This window comes from Harpegnathos saltator, unplaced genomic scaffold (genome assembly GCF_003227715.2).
Source record: "Harpegnathos saltator strain DR-91 unplaced genomic scaffold, Hsal_v8.6 scaffold764, whole genome shotgun sequence".
NCBI lineage: Eukaryota > Metazoa > Arthropoda > Insecta > Hymenoptera > Formicidae > Harpegnathos > Harpegnathos saltator.
This window is the reverse complement of record NW_020230609.1, coordinates 27,697-47,794: the sequence shown is the minus strand read 5'-3', so window position 1 is coordinate 47,794 and position 20,098 is coordinate 27,697. Positions and strand designations below refer to the sequence as shown.

The 20,098-nt window shown below is 39.0% G+C and overlaps 4 protein-coding genes across 4 annotated transcripts; 3 read left to right on the top strand and 1 right to left on the bottom strand.

The window, feature by feature from the left end:
- The first annotated feature begins 3,369 nt into the window (after nt 1-3,369).
- On the top strand, nt 3,370-6,838 carry Tsen54 (tRNA splicing endonuclease subunit 54). Its single transcript, XM_011143377.3, has 6 exons — nt 3,370-3,479; nt 3,564-3,625; nt 3,738-4,077; nt 4,428-5,210; nt 5,296-6,434; nt 6,505-6,838. Exons 2-6 carry the CDS (start codon nt 3,585-3,587, stop codon nt 6,644-6,646), a joined length of 2,445 nt encoding a protein of 814 aa, XP_011141679.1. The 5' UTR covers nt 3,370-3,479; nt 3,564-3,584; the 3' UTR covers nt 6,647-6,838.
- Nucleotides 6,839-7,401: 563 nt separating this feature from the next.
- On the top strand, nt 7,402-9,851 carry LOC105184530 (F-box only protein 22). Its single transcript, XM_011143381.3, has 5 exons — nt 7,402-7,721; nt 8,126-8,322; nt 8,534-8,843; nt 8,933-9,324; nt 9,408-9,851. Exons 1-5 carry the CDS (start codon nt 7,537-7,539, stop codon nt 9,482-9,484), a joined length of 1,161 nt encoding a protein of 386 aa, XP_011141683.1. The 5' UTR covers nt 7,402-7,536; the 3' UTR covers nt 9,485-9,851.
- An 89-nt stretch (nt 9,852-9,940) lies between these two features.
- On the top strand, nt 9,941-11,994 carry LOC105184529 (pancreatic triacylglycerol lipase). The gene is made up of 5 exons (XM_011143380.3): nt 9,941-10,694; nt 10,785-10,933; nt 11,046-11,222; nt 11,360-11,635; nt 11,713-11,994. The coding sequence occupies exons 1-5, from the start codon at nt 10,462-10,464 to the stop codon at nt 11,949-11,951; spliced, it is 1,074 nt and encodes a 357-aa protein (XP_011141682.1). The 5' UTR covers nt 9,941-10,461; the 3' UTR covers nt 11,952-11,994.
- A 120-nt stretch (nt 11,995-12,114) lies between these two features.
- alc (5'-AMP-activated protein kinase subunit beta-1) lies at nt 12,115-13,918 on the bottom strand. The gene is made up of 5 exons (XM_011143378.3): nt 13,726-13,918; nt 13,238-13,452; nt 12,887-13,162; nt 12,570-12,800; nt 12,115-12,485 (listed from the first exon to the last, which is right to left on the bottom strand). Exons 2-5 carry the CDS (start codon nt 13,430-13,432, stop codon nt 12,339-12,341), a joined length of 849 nt encoding a protein of 282 aa, XP_011141680.1. The 5' UTR covers nt 13,433-13,452; nt 13,726-13,918; the 3' UTR covers nt 12,115-12,338.
- Nucleotides 13,919-20,098: the final 6,180 nt, after the last annotated feature.

Below are 20,098 nucleotides of genomic sequence, written 5' to 3'. Positions count from 1 at the left end.
TATTATTGCCATATATTGCCATGTATTCTCGCCATATATTATATATGGCCACTTGAAATCGCGCGAGCAATCAAGAAAACTGAATTTACTGGTAATCGCAAAGGCACGGCAATGTCACAGATGGATGCTAGCAGCCCGTCTCAGAGTTGCCCGATAACACCATTGTTGTTGCAATTTAACTTTAAAAAACAGCGGTCCCCGGCCGCAAGAAACTTTATATCGCGAATTAACCCTTCGAACGGAATGCTCCCAAAGAGCGCTCTTGAGATAAATGCTAGTTATAAGCGAACTTGATCGATAGCAAACTTAACCTTCGATACCTCCTAAACGGCTCAAGATACAGGAAGGCGCTTTTGCCACAATGTAGTCCTATATCAACCCTATTCTCACCATAAATCTCGACTATCAATTCCCAGTAGAAGCGGAGATATCAACGGTACAAGATGGAAAACTTTAACCTTCAATATCTCCTAAACGGCTAGAGACACAGGGCTGTTTTCTTCACCAAAATATAGTCCTGTAAAAACTCTACATTCACCATAAATTTCGACTTTCAATTTCCAGTAGAAACGGAGATATCAACGGTACAAGTTGGAAAATTTTAACCTTCGATATCTCCTAAACGGCTAGAGATACAGGCCTGTTTTTTTCACCAAAATATAGTCCTGCAAAAACCCTAGATTCACCATAAATTTCGTCTCTCAATTCCCAGTAGAACGGAGATATCAACGGTACAAGTTGGAAAACTTCAACCTTCGATATCTCCTAAACGGCTAGAGATACAGGGCTGTTTTTTTCACCAAAATATAGTCCTGTAAAAACTCTAGATTCACCATAAATTTTTACTCTCAATTCCGAGTAGAGCCGGAGATATCAACAGTACAAGTTGGCATACTTTAACCTTCGATATCTCCTAAATGGCTAGAGATATAGGCCTGTTTTTTTTGCCAAAATATAGTCCTGTTTCAGCCCTATTTTCTCCATAAATTTCGATTCCCAACTCCCAGTAGAAGCGGAGATATCAACGGTAGAAGTTGGAAAACTTTAACCTTCGATATCTCCTAAACGGCTAGAGATACAGGCCTGCATTTTGCCAAAATATAGTCCTGTTTCAGCCCTATTTTCACCATAAATTTTAACTCTCAACTCCCAGTAGAAGCGGAGATATCAACGGTACAAGTTGGAAAACTTTAACCTCCGATATCACCTAAACGGCTAGAGATACAGGCCTGTTTTTTTGCCAAATTATAGTCCTGTAAAAACCCTATTCTCACCTGAAATTTCGACCCTCAGTTCCCAGTAGAAGCGAAGATATCAACGGTACAAGTTGGAAAACTATACCTTGGATATCTCCTAAACGGCTAGAGATACAGGCGTGTTTTTGTTGCCAAAATATAGTCCTGTAAAAACCCTATTCTCACCTGAAATTTCGACCCTCAGTTCCCAGTAGAAGCGAAGATATCAACGGTACAAGTTGGAAAACTATAACCTTGGATATCTCCTAAACGGCTAGAGATACAGGCGTGTTTTTTTTGCCAAAATGTAATCCTGTAAAAACCCTATTCTCATCATAAATTTGGACTCTCAATTCTCAGTAGAAGAGTAGATATCAACAGTACAATTTGGAAAACTTTAACCTTCGATATCTCTTAAACGGCTCGAGATACAAGCCTGTTTTTTTTTAAATATAGTCCTGTGTCAATCCTATTCTCATCATAAATTTCGAATCTCAATTCCCAGTAGGAACGGAAATATGAACATTAGAATTAGAAATGTAACCTTCGATATCTCTTTAACGGCTTAAGATACAGGAACGCGTTTTTGCCAAAATATAGTCCTATATCAACCCTATTCTTACCATAAAGCTCGACTCTCAATTCCCAGTAGAAACGGAGATATTAAAATTATAAGTTAAAAACTTTAACCTTCGATATCTCCTAATCGGGTAAAGATACAGGAACTGGCCTTTGTCTCCTAAACGGTTCAAGGTGCAGGAACACGCTTTTACCACCATATAGTCCTATATCTATCCTATTCTCACTGTAAAGCTCTACTTTCAATTCCCAATAGGAGCGGAGATATTAACCCTCTGTGGGCCCGTGTAACTTTCAGTTCACATGCTAATATATCGACATTTTGCTAAATTTTACTTTTTTCACAAGATGACGTATACGTCTTAATTGTATTATATTTCTGAGATAAGCAATAACAATATAAATAAAAATAATAACGATAATTACAATAATAACAATGATAATAATAACAATAATAACAATATAAATTGTTTAAACTGGCAAATCTGCATATATAGGTTTATAATTGTTGATTTTCCGTTCCACAAATTTTTTTATATTTAAAACAAAATTTCGGCCCATAGAGGGTTAACAATGTGCGAGACCGTGTTTGTCAAGTACGCTATTATGGCACGCTTGTAGCACGGACATAAACGCCTGAAAATGCATGTAGTACGGACTGCCAGTACATGTCGATTTTACCGCCGAAACCTAAAAGTAAATGTCGCATCGTTATTCCCCTTTCGAAATGGATGCAGATGGCGCCCTTTCACTGTGCGGAAAGTTGGTGTCGCCGAAAATGCCATGTTGGCCGCTTTCATGTTCCTCTATGCTTGCGACTGTCAAGAATACGGTTCTAGGGATTTTCCATTGCGATTGGTCGATACTTGTCACTTACGTATACGCAAGTAGTTCAAGAATAGGGCCCCTGGTTTACGATACGTGTCGTAAGTTGTGTAAACCGTAAGAATTGGTGAATCACAGTCGATTATTACAAAAGTAATCGGTTATAATTGGTCAGTTCTTACGGCTTACACTTACGACACGTATTGTAGAATGACTTTAAAGGCTCGTCTACAATAGCTGTAAGAGTAAGGCTGTAAGGCTGTAACGTAAGCTGTCAGCGAATGAAAATATTTCATTTCGTGCCTTGCAACCTTACAACCTTACTCTTACAGCTAATGTAGACGAGCCTTTAGAGGTCTTCCTTCCAATCACCACAAATCACAATTGATTATTTAAAAAATAATCGACTGTGGTTGATCAATTTGGTTACAATAAATGATTAATAGCTTATTGTAGAAGGCTCATTAGCACTGCTAACGGAGCTGTAATATAGCGCAAAATTTTCTCACCTCTCGGACAATATCAATCAAAGTTTCTGATTTTGAAAGAGGCCTAAAATTGGCAGCTCTGACGTTGAAAGAATTTTTCTCAGAGAAAATGAACGAACGTTTTTGGACGTTATATCTTTGCGCCTGTAGTATCGATCGGAAATTTGCATGTTGGTACAAGACGTTGAATTCACTATTTTCTACAGAAAAATTTGAGATAAATTCTGCTGGTTTTAGGAACACACGGTATACAGGGTAACCCAAGTGCAAGATCGATTTAATTCGCTGTAGTGTTGTAATTCACCGGTTGTTTGACTGGCCACTGTTGCTTGTTCACTGTGTAAACATACATGTATGATTTTGAATGATGCTGAGAAATCGCAAAGTTTGTATCTTGAATCATGATTTGTATATTCTATGTTATCGTCCTTTGTAGATTCAAATTATATTTAACAACATGGATGACATATGCAAGAAATTACCTTCCAACGTATTGAAGTAGGTTGACAGCTTGGCAAGTCCTTATCTATGTATAACAATTTGCTATGAATATGATTTGTTAATGATATATTGTTTACTATGTGCAAATAAAAATTAAATTATTCAATAGGGCAGAAGAATTGTTGCGTAGTAAAGGCATCAGCACTAATGTATTAGAAGAATGGGAAAAGTCGCTTCAAGCTCTTCCAAAGAGTGGAAAAAAGCACTTTGAGCCTAATAACTCGTGGCTCGAAAATGTTCAGATTGAAAAAGGACTCAAGACCCGTAGGAACTTGTTAAATATTGAGAGGGTTGAACGTGTCTCAGAATTAGCCAGTGCTGAGTGGATTCCATCCCAGAAGAAGGCTCTTGTCACCAAGAAATCTGGCCAGGATTGGTCTAGTTTTGGCATTGATAAAAATGGTTCTTTATATTTGATACCAGAAGAGGCATTGTTTCTTCTAGAAACTGTATGTATTTTAAAGTCTATTTAACGTCTATTTATATCTGTTACCATGTTATTTAAATTTAGTTTTAGCCATGTATACCTTTGATATTCTTTTATTATCTTGTTTCATCTTATATATATATATATATATATATATATACATATTTTTTAATTCTTATTACAAATTTTATTTTTTATTGATGTTATATGTAGTAAATTCCATATATATTTTTTCTAATTTTATATTTAAAGAAAAATCAGGCGTTGCAGAAAATAGCAAAATCTGAGAGAATTATGTAATTATCATAAGCAATTTAAAAGTTTCATTAATCTTAATATTTGAAAAATATTTCAATGAATTCCTTCTTACAGAATTGCCTTGAACTCATTTGGAATGGTGTACCATGTTCAATACAACAAGCATATGAGATTTTAATTGATGATGAAGTATGTACTTTAGATGAATATAGAGTTTATAGTCAATTAACACGTTGCGGTTACCGCATGCAGCGATATGTTTATGAAGAATCAGTTAAGAATGATAAATCAGATGATTCATCTGTAAAAAAGAAAGTTATTGTTGATCCTGAGAATGGACTAAGAATGTACGACAGTCAAACTCCGAATCAACAAATTTCAGAGAGATTAAAAGAGACCTTGGAGAAAGATGCATCACAGACAATAGATTTATCTGTCACAATGCCTAACACAAAAGACTGTTCAGATACTGTGGAACAAGCGATACTTGATGTCATGGACTATATTCTCTGTAATATAGAAGAAGGAGAAAATAATTTAGCTACTTCGCAGCTAACAGAGAGCAATAAGAAACAAAAGAGTGATATGGATGGTGAGGAGAAGGGTCAAAATTCAAAACTGGAAATTATATCCGACGAGATTCTGTTGGGCAGTATTAAAATCCTAACTGATACGACTTCCAGTCCTAAGAAGGAAAGTGTTACACCATCGAAATGGCTGGGTGCTCGCATCCAACGTAACGTCAAACTGTTACCCAAGAGGAGCAACAAAGTATCGCATGTTGAGATCTCTGTAATCGGCTCCAGTAGTACGAGTGGAAAGCTCAGGAACCATGGAAAGCGGAAGACGGTCGCGACGACCAACGAATCATCGGATACGAAAAAGTCGAAAGATGAGGTAAGATATTTCCGAACGTTCACGGAAACATACGCTGCAAATTATTCATAAAATAATCTTCCTTTCCCTCTCTCTCCACGATTAGGTAATTGAGTTGTCCGATGACGAGATTCAGGAATTACCGCACACAATGACGAGAATGGAAATGTTAAACTTGCTGCCGAATATCGCCTATAAATCGACCATGAAGAAGATTTCCACGCGGTATATACCGCGCAACGTGAAGCCGCAGAGAAACATCTATCAGTACAATCAAGCGCAACTATCGCACATGCAACAGAACGACAGGCAAGCGCGACAGAAGTGCAAGGGTATCGGCAACAACTCAAATCAGAACGCGTTTCGCTCGAACGCTTCCTCAAGCACAAATCTCAGGGCTGTTGTCGGCAACAACAGAAGCTCCGCTTATCCGAATCAACATACGCGTCCGCTCCTGTGCAACCCACCGCGGCCGTTTCACCCGATAAATCATCTGATGCACGGACCGCACATCGGCTTTCCTTATGCATACCACGGATTCCCGTTCGGCTGCAACCAAGGAGTGTACGCGCTCCAGAACAGATTAACGCTGATGCAGCAAAACGTGTTTCAAAATATGCTCGTCGCCTTCGAGAATCACGGTAACGCCGTGCAGCAGACTAGAAGCCTCACCATACAGATGAACAACTTTGCGATGCCGTTCACAGGACTGTATCGAACAAGATGTCCGGAGAACCAGTACAGCCGACAGGCTGTCTATCGAAACTTTCCCTCGCAACAAAGGACGTTTTGTCAGCGACGTCCAGAGAACGCGTCAACGATGCAGAGCAATGCACATTTCATCGGGAAACGTCGATGCGAGAATGTGAAAAAGAATAATAATCGTGAAATCACTAACCGGCCGTCCTTCACGATACATCCAGGAGTCAGTTCGTGGGCAGAGTTAAAGCAGAAATGGTGCGAGGAGAAGACCATCACGATTGACGACGAGGATTGTAAGAGCAGAAACGAGAGTGGAGAGGAAGTGCAGGTTGTGGAGCAGTTTGTGAAACCGTTAGTGGGACCCAGACATGCAACGTCGCTCGCGGAGGTTTGCAATAAGCTCGCTATAATAAAATCTGCGCCGGAGAAGACTTTCAGAAGGAAGAAGAGCAAATATAAGATATCGTACAACGTGTACTCGTGTTCTCATCACTATAAAAAATCGAATCCCGGTCAACCATTGTATAGCGTGGTAGTGATAAGGTACAGTCTATTAATGTGAGAATACTATAATGTTGTTGACATTCATAGTGATATTCCGACTGTATTGCAGGAAGGAGAATTCGTTTCTCCAACCAGTCGAGCTAAATCGTCTGCAACAGGATGCGAAAGGTTCTCAAATAATATTGGCCTGTGTCTCGATGTCGATATCATACATTCAACCAGGTATTATAACGATGCCAAACATTATCTAATCCAGAGAACATTGCACCAGCTGCAAGACTATTTTTCTAAAAATAGCTGGTCACTCGACAAACCCCTATTGTGTAATACACTTTGGTTGTGTGTAGTCCTCAAAATGTAAATTAAAAAAAAAAGTATACATATATCTCATTTTATATTACAATAGTATAATTGTTTGTACCACAATATTATACATTAAATAATATATATTATAAGAATAGTGAATGTCACATTTTTGTTTTACTCATAGACTAAGTTTGAGCAAAACTTTTTTATTGTTAATTAAACCAGACAGAGAAGCGAGTATTTTCTCTGCAAACAAACGGTGCATTTATTAGAAATTGTATACTATTATAAAACTCACAGACGTATCGCGAATCTCAAAATGATACGCACGAATGGATCGAATACAAGGGAAATAAACGACAAGTTACATAATATTAACACTAAATTAGTATATAAAAAATAATTTTTTTCATATTTTTTAAATGATAGTGGATGAGTATCTAGATGTGTGATGTATTTTTTACAAGAAAGCACCAAGTCTCAGACAGGAAAGCACATAGAATGCACACGATGGAATTGCAATCAATTAGAAGAGAACCAAATGCCTGTGTCAAGTCAAATTAACGAAAAACGAAATCATTTTGACCGGAATAAAATCTTGAATAATTTCATAGTATCATTTCTCTTGAATTAGGAGTAATGAGAGTCCGATTTAGTTAAATTGTTGTACGATGAAAACAGAAAATTAGAAAAGAAGAGGGGGATAAAACAGAAGGGGAGAAGAAGGAGAAGAGAACCACAATGTGGTGTAGAGTAGAATTTGCGTGTCTGTCACGATAACGTCACGTCATTATAGCGTTTGATAAACGAGCCTTGAATCTTTGGACTATTGTGAATGGATACTAAAAGATCGAAGAAATTTTGTCGACGTGCAACTCACGTCGAATCCAACGATGAAACTGAAGCGCAAACCTGTGCGAATTCGCAATCCAAAGAAATCCACCTAACCTACGACGTTTTGAGAATTATCTTTCAGCTCTTGAACTATAGGGATTTGGCAAATGCATCAAAGGTCTCCAGGTACTTACGACGCATAAATAATCTATCGATAATTTATGCTCAATTTGATTCTAAACTATTCGCTCATACTTGCCTAATACAATTTTAACGATCATATCTTTAACAAATACAACAATATCTTACAATTGGTTTGTGGAAAACGGTTATGGTTTGATAGGTGATTACTCAAGGTTGTCACATAAATATTATTCTCTTTTTCCTGTTTCTTCTTTTGATGTAATAAGTATGAGCAGATAAGTCTTATAGATTCCTTGGTATTTGGAAGCATTTATAAATAAATTTTAAATACTTTATATCATAATAATAGAATTTATTAGAACCGATTATTAGTATTTATAATGTCATGTTTTATATTAAAAATTAAAGGGATACAAATTTACAATTATTGCAATTCTTCTTAACAGGTCCTGGTTAGAAGCGGCTCAAGAAGAAATGCAAATAAGAACTGAACCTACTGCCTTTCGGAAACATAGTGATTCTATAAAACAAACTTCGGCAGTTATTTTAAAAGATTTCTTGAACCTAAGAATTGAACCATATATTTCATTCTATTTTTTATGTCATAGAACAAACTATATTAATATGGAGCGGACAATTATAGGTATACAAATTTCCCTTAATAATGAAATATGTATAGAAATTTTGAATTATTATAAAGATAAACAATGAGTTAGTTTTATTCCTGAAAATGACATATAAAAGAACTTGTTATTTTTTAAATATATCGAAATGAGTTGTTATGTTGTTCATCTCTTATTTATTACTATTTAGACAATTGAATGAGATTAAAATATTGGTCTTTTCTTTTTAAGGAAATATCTTTCAACAAGTTCACGAGAATTCTGAAATCATAATGGTGCATAGTGCAGGCATTATTTTAGACAGTGATGAAATAGAAGGTAAAAACAAAGATATATTATGTGCATTTTTACCGAAAATTCCGAATGTAGATATCAGGATATTTCAAATACCAAATCCAAATAGTAGAAGAAAAGAGGAAGGATTAATCCAGACGATAAAACAATTGCCAGCACTAAATAAGGAGAAGTCGACATGTTTAATAATATTTGGCACTGCTCTTGAACACAGTCATATAAAATCTTTGATAAATGATTTAAACAGGTGATTTTGACGTAATTCAAATAATAATAATATATGTAGTGTACAGTAACGATCGACATTTAATAATATGTTCTTTTTCTTTTACTCAGTTATTCGAATAAAATATCCTCAGTCTGGGGTGGGTTGGTGAAAAACTGTTACATACATGATAAAACTAGTTCTGTTCTTCGAGCCCCATACTGTATCAGTATTTTAATTACTGGCCGTATGAAGACATGGTCGACGATCGTAGATCAATACTGTAACACAAAAGAGAAAGTTGAAAAACACTTGAGGGAATGGAAGGAAAAAGTGGAATTGAGGAAACATAGTATCGGCTTTATGTTTGCGTGTCATGCGCGCGGCGAATCGTTATATAATAAGCCAAACGTAGAATCGTCGATATTCAAAAGTTTATTCCCTGATTTAAAATTGGTGGGTTGTTTCGGTGACGGCGAATTGGGCAAACATTCATTTCCAGCAGACAATTGTAAAACATCTCGTAAGTAATGCCTGATACATCTTACTTTCTCCTGTAAAAATGTTCTCTGGAATATTTCGACACGATTTTTTCTTTCGTTTCAGATAAAAAAGAGTGCAGTTGTTGCACTCTTTACTACATTCAGTATTCTACTATATTTATGATACTTACGTACGATTGATGACGTAGGAGCCGTCAATGCGTGGCCACGCCGTATTTCTTTTTCTTCTGAACGTTTCTAAACTTACTCCTGGATTTTCACATCTATTATATGATATATAACGATATATCATAGTTGCCTATTGCCTATATCATAGTGGCGTGATGATAATTATTCACGGGATAACAGACACATAGACAATGCAACAAACGTTATAATAAATCGGATTGTGAAGATCGCATGTGAAATTCTCAGGTACATTGTACGTGATTTCTGTATATGTATATGTTTATACTTAATATAAAAATCGCGGCGATGCTACTGAATGGTAAGAAGACACACTAGATATTATATGTTATAATGTATCATAATATATTGTATGTTCATACTGGAACCGCCTTTTTGCAACCTTTACGCTCATTCTCTTCATACATGCGATTCAAACAAAAGCTGCCTGACCGCATGTTCGCGAGTGACTACCTCGTTCTGCATCCAGCTTCTTGGCGTGAAGAGGAAAGATACAGACAGCGAGATTTGTCGCTCGCGCTCGTGCTCGCAGCTCTGTTTGAAATAACGCGGATTACATTGAACACTGCAGTCACTCGACAAAAGTATGCAAATCATTCAAGATACCGAGTTTTACTCCGCTGCATTTGTAATATTATCAACCAGCCGGTTTAGCGTTGTGATTTAAGGCTGGTCGTTAGATGCGATATGCGCGGATACCGGGTCACGCACTATTCAATTCGGTACAAGACTCCGCACCCTCCTGAATGTAATTACAATCCTTGAGGCCGCTTGACAGTACTTCCGCGCTCGCGATACCACATACGAGATAAAACAGGAAGAAACTGGGCCAGGAGTGGGCGTCGGCGTCTTATCGTGATACTCGCAGGATTTAAGGAGCCTCCTGTAGCCCACGACATCAGTAGTAATTCGATTGTAGCACGTCCCCGTCATTGGCCGGACTTGCACGCGCGAGGTTTGCAACTAGTACGATGGTACCGAGCCTGCCGTGGAGACAAATTGTCGTTCTCGTCGCACTGTGGCGATCCGCGTACTCGGAACGATGGGAGAGCGGGCTGCGGCAGCGGTATGACGGCTACGGAGAGGACTGGATGTTCATGCCGGACGGTAACGGGCAGCCTCAGGTAGCGGTACTGAAGGTCCAAGACAGCGGGACGAGAGGCGTGTTGGACGGCTCGGAGATATCTTACATAATTTATACCCGGTATCCAGCTACAAGTCGACGCGTACGACGTATAACAACTCGTCGCACCGTTCGCTAAGTCCTCGATCTAGCTTTCCATCTCTTTTCAAGCTCCGGCCCGGAAGCAGGCACGCGTATGACCCTGAACGACACCGCGAATCTCGTCAGTTCCGACTTCAAGCCATCGCGCAAGACAAAATTCATCACGCACGGCTGGAAGTCGAGCGCCATGAGCGCCGGTCCCGTTAAGTTGAAAGAAGGTACGGCAGTTTTTGTTCTTTCTCCATCTCTCAGTCGCTTAAATCACCAGCTCGGTGGTTGACGCGTCGGCGAGGCGCAGCTTGGATAATTCATATCTTTCGGAGCGCACAGCTTTCCTCACCCACGGTGACTACAACGTCATCATTGTGGACTGGGAACCGTTGGCCGCGAGTACCTTTTACCTGGGCCCGATGCACAACACCGTAAGGGTCGGGGCCGACGCCGCTAACTTCATCGACTTCTTGGTGCGGGAGGCCGGGCTGAAAACGAAAGACGTTCACTTTATCGGTATGATGTGCGATCTCTCTTTCTTAAGTAACTTAAGTTACTTAAGACTTGCCGATATTTTCGTCATTTTGTTGTCGCTTCGACGAATTTAAACGAATTAAAGCTTGCGTATCAAGCTTGTTGAACTTGCTCTCAAGGTCATTCCCTGGGGGCGCACGTGGCCGGGAACGCCGGCAGTGCGACGACTTCTGGAAAGCTGAGCCGAGTAACAGGTTTGGATCCAGCGTTACCGGGTTTCCACATGTTCGCCTCTGAGAAAACTCGGCTGGACCCTACGGACGCGGTATTCGTCGACGTCATACACTCCTGCGGAGGTGTGCTGGGCTTCTTTCAGCCGCTGGGCAAAATCGACTTTTATCCAAACGCCGGCACGGCGATTCAGCCCGGGTGCTGCTGCGTCCCCGAGATGATGGGTAAGGCAGTTATGCCGTCGACGGAAAATCTATTCGCGATATGAACGTCGTTCTAACTAACTCCAATGCAATTTCAGAGGCATGCAGCCACGGACGGTCGTACGCGTATTTCACAGAGAGCATCAACTCGAGAACAGGGTTGTTGGCCATCAAATGTGACAGTTGGGATTCGTATATAGGCGGCAAATGCGCCAATTCGCAGACAGTTCTCCTGGGGGAGCACGTCGACAAGACCGCTAACGGCCTGTTCTTCCTCAGAACTAGATCGAGTGCACCTTACGCATACACGTCAGAAGTAGTCGATAATAAAATTTGAAGAACAATTTCCTCTTCCCCCTTCCCGAGTGTCGAGTCACGTATTTGCGCGTTGGGTCGTTTTGAGACGTTTCAGACGCGTCTTTGAGGTAACTAACGACACTTTGGCCAATCAGTTCGTAGAAAGAACGGCGAATATAAAATGTTTTGGCTTTAATAAATAGTAATTACATTATTTTATATATGACTGAGGCATAATAAACGTGGCGACAAAACGGACATTTCTAGATGTTAATCTTCTACCCTGCCTTGAAAGCTCGGAAAGTTTCCAACTGCGATATCACGTCACTCAGCCGCCTGGGCGTTAATATGTGATAACTAGGAAACGACCAGCACCAAATATACAACATATATATATATATATATATATACGGGAATGACTTAACGCTTAGATCGGCTTGTAAAGCAAGGTAGTGACGTATTTTTTGCGGTAACGGTGCGTGGCCGACAAGACCATCACGCTGTCCTTGATGCTCAAGGCGTAAAGGTGGTTCAGCATGACGTGATTTGGCTCGGGTAGAAGAGTAGGTTCACACTGGAAATACGACACGTGGTGAGAGCGATACTTACGTCGATATAAAGGTCGAATTATTTAATTTTCCTGTTGCATTTAACTTACGGATAGCGGCGTGTCCTTATTGAGGATAACTTGCAGCAGGTGCGGCGGCAAAATAGGCGGACCGGGTACCTTCTCCCAAGGTTTATGCGGCGGTATCTCTTGTCCGTATTCCGTTTGAGCACTACTAGTGACACCCTCGCTGTCTTTCGCGAGAGCTTGAAATACTTCAAAGTCAGATTTCCTCACAGACACTAGATTGTTTTTGGAGCCCATACCATTGTCCACAATTTTCTATATTAGATCCACAGATTTAAGTTTTGTATGCTGCACATATATATTTGCATGAGGAAAGAATTACAACATAGATTTATTCTTACCAGGCCAGGATCGTGTCTCCATTCTCCATCAACAAAGAACTTATACTGATGCTCTCCCTCTGGCAAATCAATAATTGTCACAAAATCTCCATGGCTCTTTACCATTGGCAATGTCTTCCAACCAGTAAATGTTCCGCTGATGTATACTTGTTTCCCACCTCCTTCCCATTTGAAAACAGTTGGGAGTACTTTGCTATCTGCAACTTTTGTTCCTTCAGAAACAGTATTGGATCTGGGTCGTTGTGATCCAAAATCCTCTCCATCTTGTTGGCCGGTCTGTTTTATATTTACACAGGATACTAGTATGGATCATTTACACACATGCATTGCTTTAACATATCCTAATGTTACCTTTGCAAAATATGACTCTTCTTCCTCGTGAGAAGACTGAAAGACAAGTTTTTGGCTGGGTTTCTTGTCAAATATAAACACCTGACCTTCTTTTCCCGGAGAAGATGGTGGATGATCTTTGCTGTGTCGATGCTCTCTACTCACTGTACTGCCATGATGATGGCTGACAGGTTGATTACTTCCCGCATTACCCATTGTTACAAGCAAGACCTTAACTAAAGCAACAAGATTTGTCTTAGCTAAATTTCAAGGTAACATTGGAAGATCAATATGCACAGTAGTAGATTAAAAATAAGGCATTGATTGCTTACAGATTGTTTAACAATAATAACATTTCTGTCATTGGAAGTAAGCAATTGTAATGAAGAGAGCATGCATAACAGCAGGAAGCTGAATATATTATAATGCGACTAATTTTAACTATATAACGACAAAATTTGCCATAACCAACAATATTAGCAAGTGGTTCTTGCTAGTACGTTACTCACCTGTTTGCAATATCTCTTGCCGCTAGATATACGCGTCAATGTCAAATCGGAAACGTAAACATCCGCTGTTGAACCGGATTAACAATCTGAAAAAATACGGGATGACACACAATCCTATCCTCGCGAATGTTTAAACCATCATAAAGGCCATTCGCCAAGCGACGAATAAAACATTTTGATTGCAAACGCATATAGTGCACTTTTAGTATCGCAGATTTTTCATTAGCATAAAATAGTTACCGAGTATCGGTAGTAGGTTATTACAGAAATATATATTATCAAGAGTGGAAAATACTAATTGTCAATATTGCTAAGTTGGTCAAGTTGACGACAGATGATATCTCATCGCACGATAATAACAATAATTTAACAACGAATCGTGATTTATAATTGATTGTGAAGTTGTCTCATTTCAATAATCATGCTACTTTAAAATACCTTATAATTTGTCTGATCGGAATTTATATCAAACAGATTATTATAACGCGTTAATTATATATGTATATGTATAGATATGTATAACCGATTCAATATATTATCATACATAATTCAATATAGCGCAACAAATGTTAAAATTTTATTATACATGTATATTATGTATATAAATTTCAAATCGCGCACATGCACCATCTATTAATATTCACTATCATGATAAGAAACCGTGATTTTTCCGGTTTTTATGTCGTCGAGAATAATAAATTTGACATCCAAACGAGTATCGCAAATGCCTGCGAAAAAGTTCTGCGTAATCGACATGTCGCGTTCTTCCCGACGATAATATCTAGATTTCGTTGTAAGACATACCGATTGTTCTCGATCATGGTAAGTCTTTCGGGCAGAAATGCGCATGCGCAGAGCCTCTATTTTCAGTTCGGTCCCATGCCTGGGGTTCTGCGGACAATCGCGCGCGGTCTGCAATTTTCGCGTCGTTATATTGTTAAAAGTGCGTGACACGTCCGAACAAGTGCTTCTTTGAATATTGCACAAAATGCCGGGTGATCTTCGGATGGCAAAATTTCGCGCGTCCAATCGCAGATATAGTCGTGCCGCGTCTTACTCGTGTCTCGTTCACGAAAATCCGTTAGCTAGAGCCATGTTTGATTCGCGCGAGAATGTCCGTTGGTCAGTGCGGAGTGATCGAATGATTTTCGCGTCGTTTGCTGTGTCGTAGCAAGTGATCATCGAATCGTCACGATCGCGATTGTGATGTGATGTGATGTGATATGATATGATATAATGTGATATGATGTAATATAGTGCAGTGTCAGTGTGATGTGATGTGATCAGTGATCAGTGATCAGAACGAGATGGATTACAGTGGAGGATTACAGTAAAGGATTATACATTGGAGAAGCGACAGGATGGCAGAGTTTCCGGTGAGTAAAGGATCTGTCAATTATTTATTGGCAATACGACGAAATCGGGTGCGAGACGCGCCTGGAATTCTTACGGTTAGGACACGCGAATCGCACGCAGCAGGTTGAATTCGCAAGCGCTTGAGATAGCGCTAAACGTTGACTTTTCGCGCCGACAGATGGCGCCACCGGTCGGTATTTCCATCGCGCATCCTTCCGTCGTAAGAATCACGCAGAGAGCTCACAGCGCAGCTTACTCGAGATACACCCGAGTTGAGTTTTAGAAAATTATTTCGCTTGTACATGTTTTTCATATTTCCGTAAAGCGCTCGGACGAGTCGAACTGCGAAACGAGCTCCTTTCTGCGCGTTTCCTCGCTGAATATTGCTGAAAAGCCGTTTTCCAACGCGACGAGAAACGCTGTTTGTGGTAAAGTTTAAGCGCTGATAAACATATCGGCCATCAGATTCCTCCTCTACGCATCGCGTATATTCATTCCCTCCTCTTCTCCTCGTCTCACCATAACTGCACGCTCAATTTCATCTTCCCTTTCCCTTCGTGTGTTCCTCGGCCGTCAACTTTTTCGCCGTTTCCTATGCGAATTTATTATTTATAAAGAACCTCGGGCGTGTTTCGTCCTTCGTAGCCGCCGGCTAACAGAGGAAGAGGGAATGAGAGAGGGAGGGGGGAGCGAAAGAGAGAGAGAGAGAGAGAAAGAGCTCATATCGAGGCACGTATGTGCCTCCTCGTGGCCGCGGTTGATTCAGAGGGGTGGACCGCGAGTAAAAACGTGCTCCGTGTATTAAATATCCTGCAATAACAGTAATTACGGTTACGGCATTTTGCGAAATTGCGCGGCTACTTCACCGCGGCACAGCGCTTGTGGTCGCGCCGAACGCACGTGATCTTCATGGGCGGCAAATATACGTACAGTGCGGACAGCATTACCGATTCCGAAAAGAATCGGCCATTCGATTTTTGCACGTCAAATAAGCGCGACTCTCCTTTGCTTTCTCTCTCTCTCTCTCTCTCTCTCTCTCTCTCTCTCTCGCTCTCTCTCTCTCTCTCTCGTTCTCTTTCTGGCTTGGCGCGCAATCACGATCGCGTGGAAACAAACACGGCGTATGGAGATGCGTAGCGCTGTTGCTTTGATATTTATAAACACAAAACGTGTAATACATTATCACATATGTACGCGCGCGATATTATATTTATATATTGCATGAAAAATTAATTATTGAAATATGCGAGCGCGGGATCCGCGCTCGGTACGTACGCGAGTGCATTAAGAAAGACATCTTTCGATTTGTGATTACATCCCTGTTGTTATACACTTTTGTTTGAATTACAATTCTGGATTGCGTAGTGCTTTTCTTTGCTAGATGCGAAGAGGCGGTATTAACGTGTCGTATTTTCAACATGTTTTATCTGCACCGCCACTGTAGAATGCATTTTATCCGGGTTGTAAAATGTTTGATTCGCTTGACAAAGTGATGGATGCCTCCCATTGAACGGCGATAAAATGCTGTGACGTTATACTTCTCGAGATAGCATGGATTTCATTTACGCAACATGCTGTCTATATTGATTATTAAATGTATTCTTTATTTAATGATACTGATTAGATTAGTGTAAAAGGCCGGGATTATCTAAAGTGCGGACATCTGCTTGCGGTTTCCGCTAATTCATTACGTTCCGTAGATTTTACGCGGTTCATTTTTATCTGGATTCTTGATGGGCAGATGTATTTGTGTTCGCGGGAAACTTATCATGTGTGACGTTAAAAGCATGATCGCAATTCTAAATATGATACAACTGTGTGTGTGTGTGTGTGTGTGTGTGTATGTGAAGCTGGCGTCTCACCTTGCGGAAATTCATAAACCATCGACAGTTCTAGCTTTCTTTCTAACAGCTTTAAAGTTCTTGACAAGTTAAACAAATATAAGTTCTTCCCATAAGAGCAAAAAAAAATTGATTCAAACGAAGGGAGACGTCAGGTTTACGCTCATCTCGTCTTACGAGTGATCTTCACTTCTAATTTGTTAATATCAAATGCAATTACTTTAATCATTGAGATCAAACTTCTTATTGCTTAGGACGCGGCAAAAATTTCAACTAATATCTTAGATAATTATGAAAATCTTCCTACATTTTTCTCTTATCATAGGGAACTATATTTAAAATATTTGTTATCAAATGATATTCCAATTCCAATGCATTAGAGATATATCACTTTTGCATCCTGTTTGTCGATCAATATTCAACGGCTAAGCATTTCTCAGGTACACTGAAAAATTAGCTTTTCAATGAGTTCTCTCTGAAGTGTCTGCGATTCCTAGAACTGAAGATGTCACCTATAATATCGAACCGCGCTCGAACGATCTCTTATCGCTAACTTAATGTAGGTCAAGGGTTTCCGGCTTGCTCACACTACGCGTAGTTGAAGTTAAAAGACACAACATGTCTGCGACATGAGCCACGCGTTCGTTCACATTTGCATTTTGAATATCGTAACTTGGCTATGCTTAAAGTTATGTTGATGCGGTAGTACAGGAAAATTAATCATATTGCTTCTTTATCAAAATTAATTTGTTGTAGATATTTCGACAGCTTATATTTTGTGACTCGATACTACTGCATCGATCGATTTCAATTTCGCAGCTTATATCGCAATAATATAATGCTACGTCGTCGCAGTTGGTGGAGATCTTAGTCATTTTGGATCAAAATCTTGTCATTTATATTTTATTTATTTATAATCAGTGATTTTTCCGCAGCTATCACTTTCGTCATTTCTATCTCCATAACGCGTAATCGTAGCGGAATACGGTTTATGCTCGGATCATTTTTATTTCGAATCTAGATTAATATTTTATCGCAAATAATTTCCCAATTTATTTTTATTCCCGGTGACCCATTATCTTTTTATCGATCTCGTTTCGGCTATATTTTCTCTGTCACGAACAGCGTTACGACTTCGACGATTGGTACTTTATCATTCTATTTTTGTTAATTTATAAATCGTAGTTCGATTTTTTTCGCGCGTGTCACATGTCTACACTGTAAGAAATGATGTGTTAAATTTAACATATTTCATGTGTCTCAAATCATCCACTCTCATTTACGTGTTAATTTAACGTACAGCAAATATGTTAAAAAATAACACACATAATGTGAAAAAATTAATACAAAAATTTAACATTTGAACGCCGTCAAGAATCACAGTGTTAACACACACATTGTGTTAAATTGACATACAATGAATGTTACTTCAACATTTGGGAAAAGTAATGATCTATGATTTAATGAAATGAAAATGTTAGATTGACATAGTCTATGTGTTAAAAATCCAATCTTCACATACTAGAAATGTCAACATTATATATTTAACCCAAGATAACTGTTATAATGAGGAAAGTAACACATTTTAGGTGTTGATTTCAACATATAAAATATGTCATAGCAAGAATTCATGCATTTACATATAAATTATGTTATTTTAATATTTGGAAATGTCATTTTAACTTGGGAATAGATAATCTTAATTTCACACAAGAAAGTCTAGGTAACACAACAACGATATGTTAAATTAACACACGACTGTGTAAAAAATTTAACACAAAACTTTCTACATACAAATAATTTTAACAAAAGTATTGTATATCCATAACGTGGATTGTTACGTTGGCACGAGTTTGTTAAGATCTTAATCATTATATTTAGTGTCCCATTCTGTCTAAGCTCTAAACGCTTGGACATTATTTCTTCTTTTAAATAAGAGAACATTAGTAATGCCTAGAACTTTTGGAAAAATCCTTATGTGTGTTTAGAGTTATTGGAGAATGATTTTGTACAAACCAGAACTTTCTTTCGAGATTGAGGCTGACGGCTCATGTTATTTTATCAATATGCACTGAACTCAGGAGAGGTAACATTAAAAAAACATACATCATATATTTGGTTATATTTTTTTATTATATATTATCTTTGTTACATCATTTTATATTATTTTATTTTTTAACAAATAATGCAACTTTGCCTTGTTGTCTAGATCTTTTTGGATAATGTTTCAATATGGTGACGGCTACACGACAATTAATTTTGCATAAAAATTCTTAGATTTCTGCTAACGTTTCACATATTCTGCCTAAGTATGATGTGCTCGGGAATTATTTTTTTTAAACATAAAGCAACATTGATAGTAGCTAGAATTCTTTAGGGCAGGCTTAAGTATATTTACAATTACACGGAAAATATAAATTTATATAAATTAGAATAGCCTGCGTCTTATTACAATCTGTCCAAGTACGAAGCACTCGAGCAATATATTATTTTTGTTTAAATAGCACAAAGTTGCTAGATGCCTCTAAAACTCTTAAAAAATAATATATATGTTTAGGATTATACAGAACTTTCTTAAAAAATTCCAGGACTCTGAATTTTCGAGCAACGTCTTAATTCGTTTGGCTTATTGTATTATGATCGCGGTTGTTTATTCAATTATAATAAATTCTTTGTTTTCTGCGACAGTTCTCTATGTACAACACACATGTAAAACTATAGACTTAAGCTCGGAAGATCTAAATACGAAAATCCATCCGGCACGAGAGACCGCGCGATATTTGTGCACACGAAGATTACAAAGAGTCCTGGGCGCGAAATTCTCACTTTAATTAATCGCTGATCGATTGACTTCGCCATTGTGTCGAGCGACGAGAGAGCCGTGAATTCGTAACGGGCCCGAAAGTCGTCCGAGCCAGATGTCGGGTGGCCGAGGTAAAAGAAAAAAAGGTATCAAAGCGCGCGTATTCAAAAAGGGGGGAAAAAGAAGTGAGGACCAAGAAAGAGGGCGGCGGCCGGGGGGAGGGCGGGAAGACCGGCGAGAGGCGGTGTGTGCATGCGCTTAATCGATAATCACCGGCAAGTGGTTTCGTCCGAAAAGGGTGCGGTGGATACATCTGCGAGGTATCATCAGCGCCCCGTACAAAAGGCCGATCCATCATCGGCCGACAATCCAA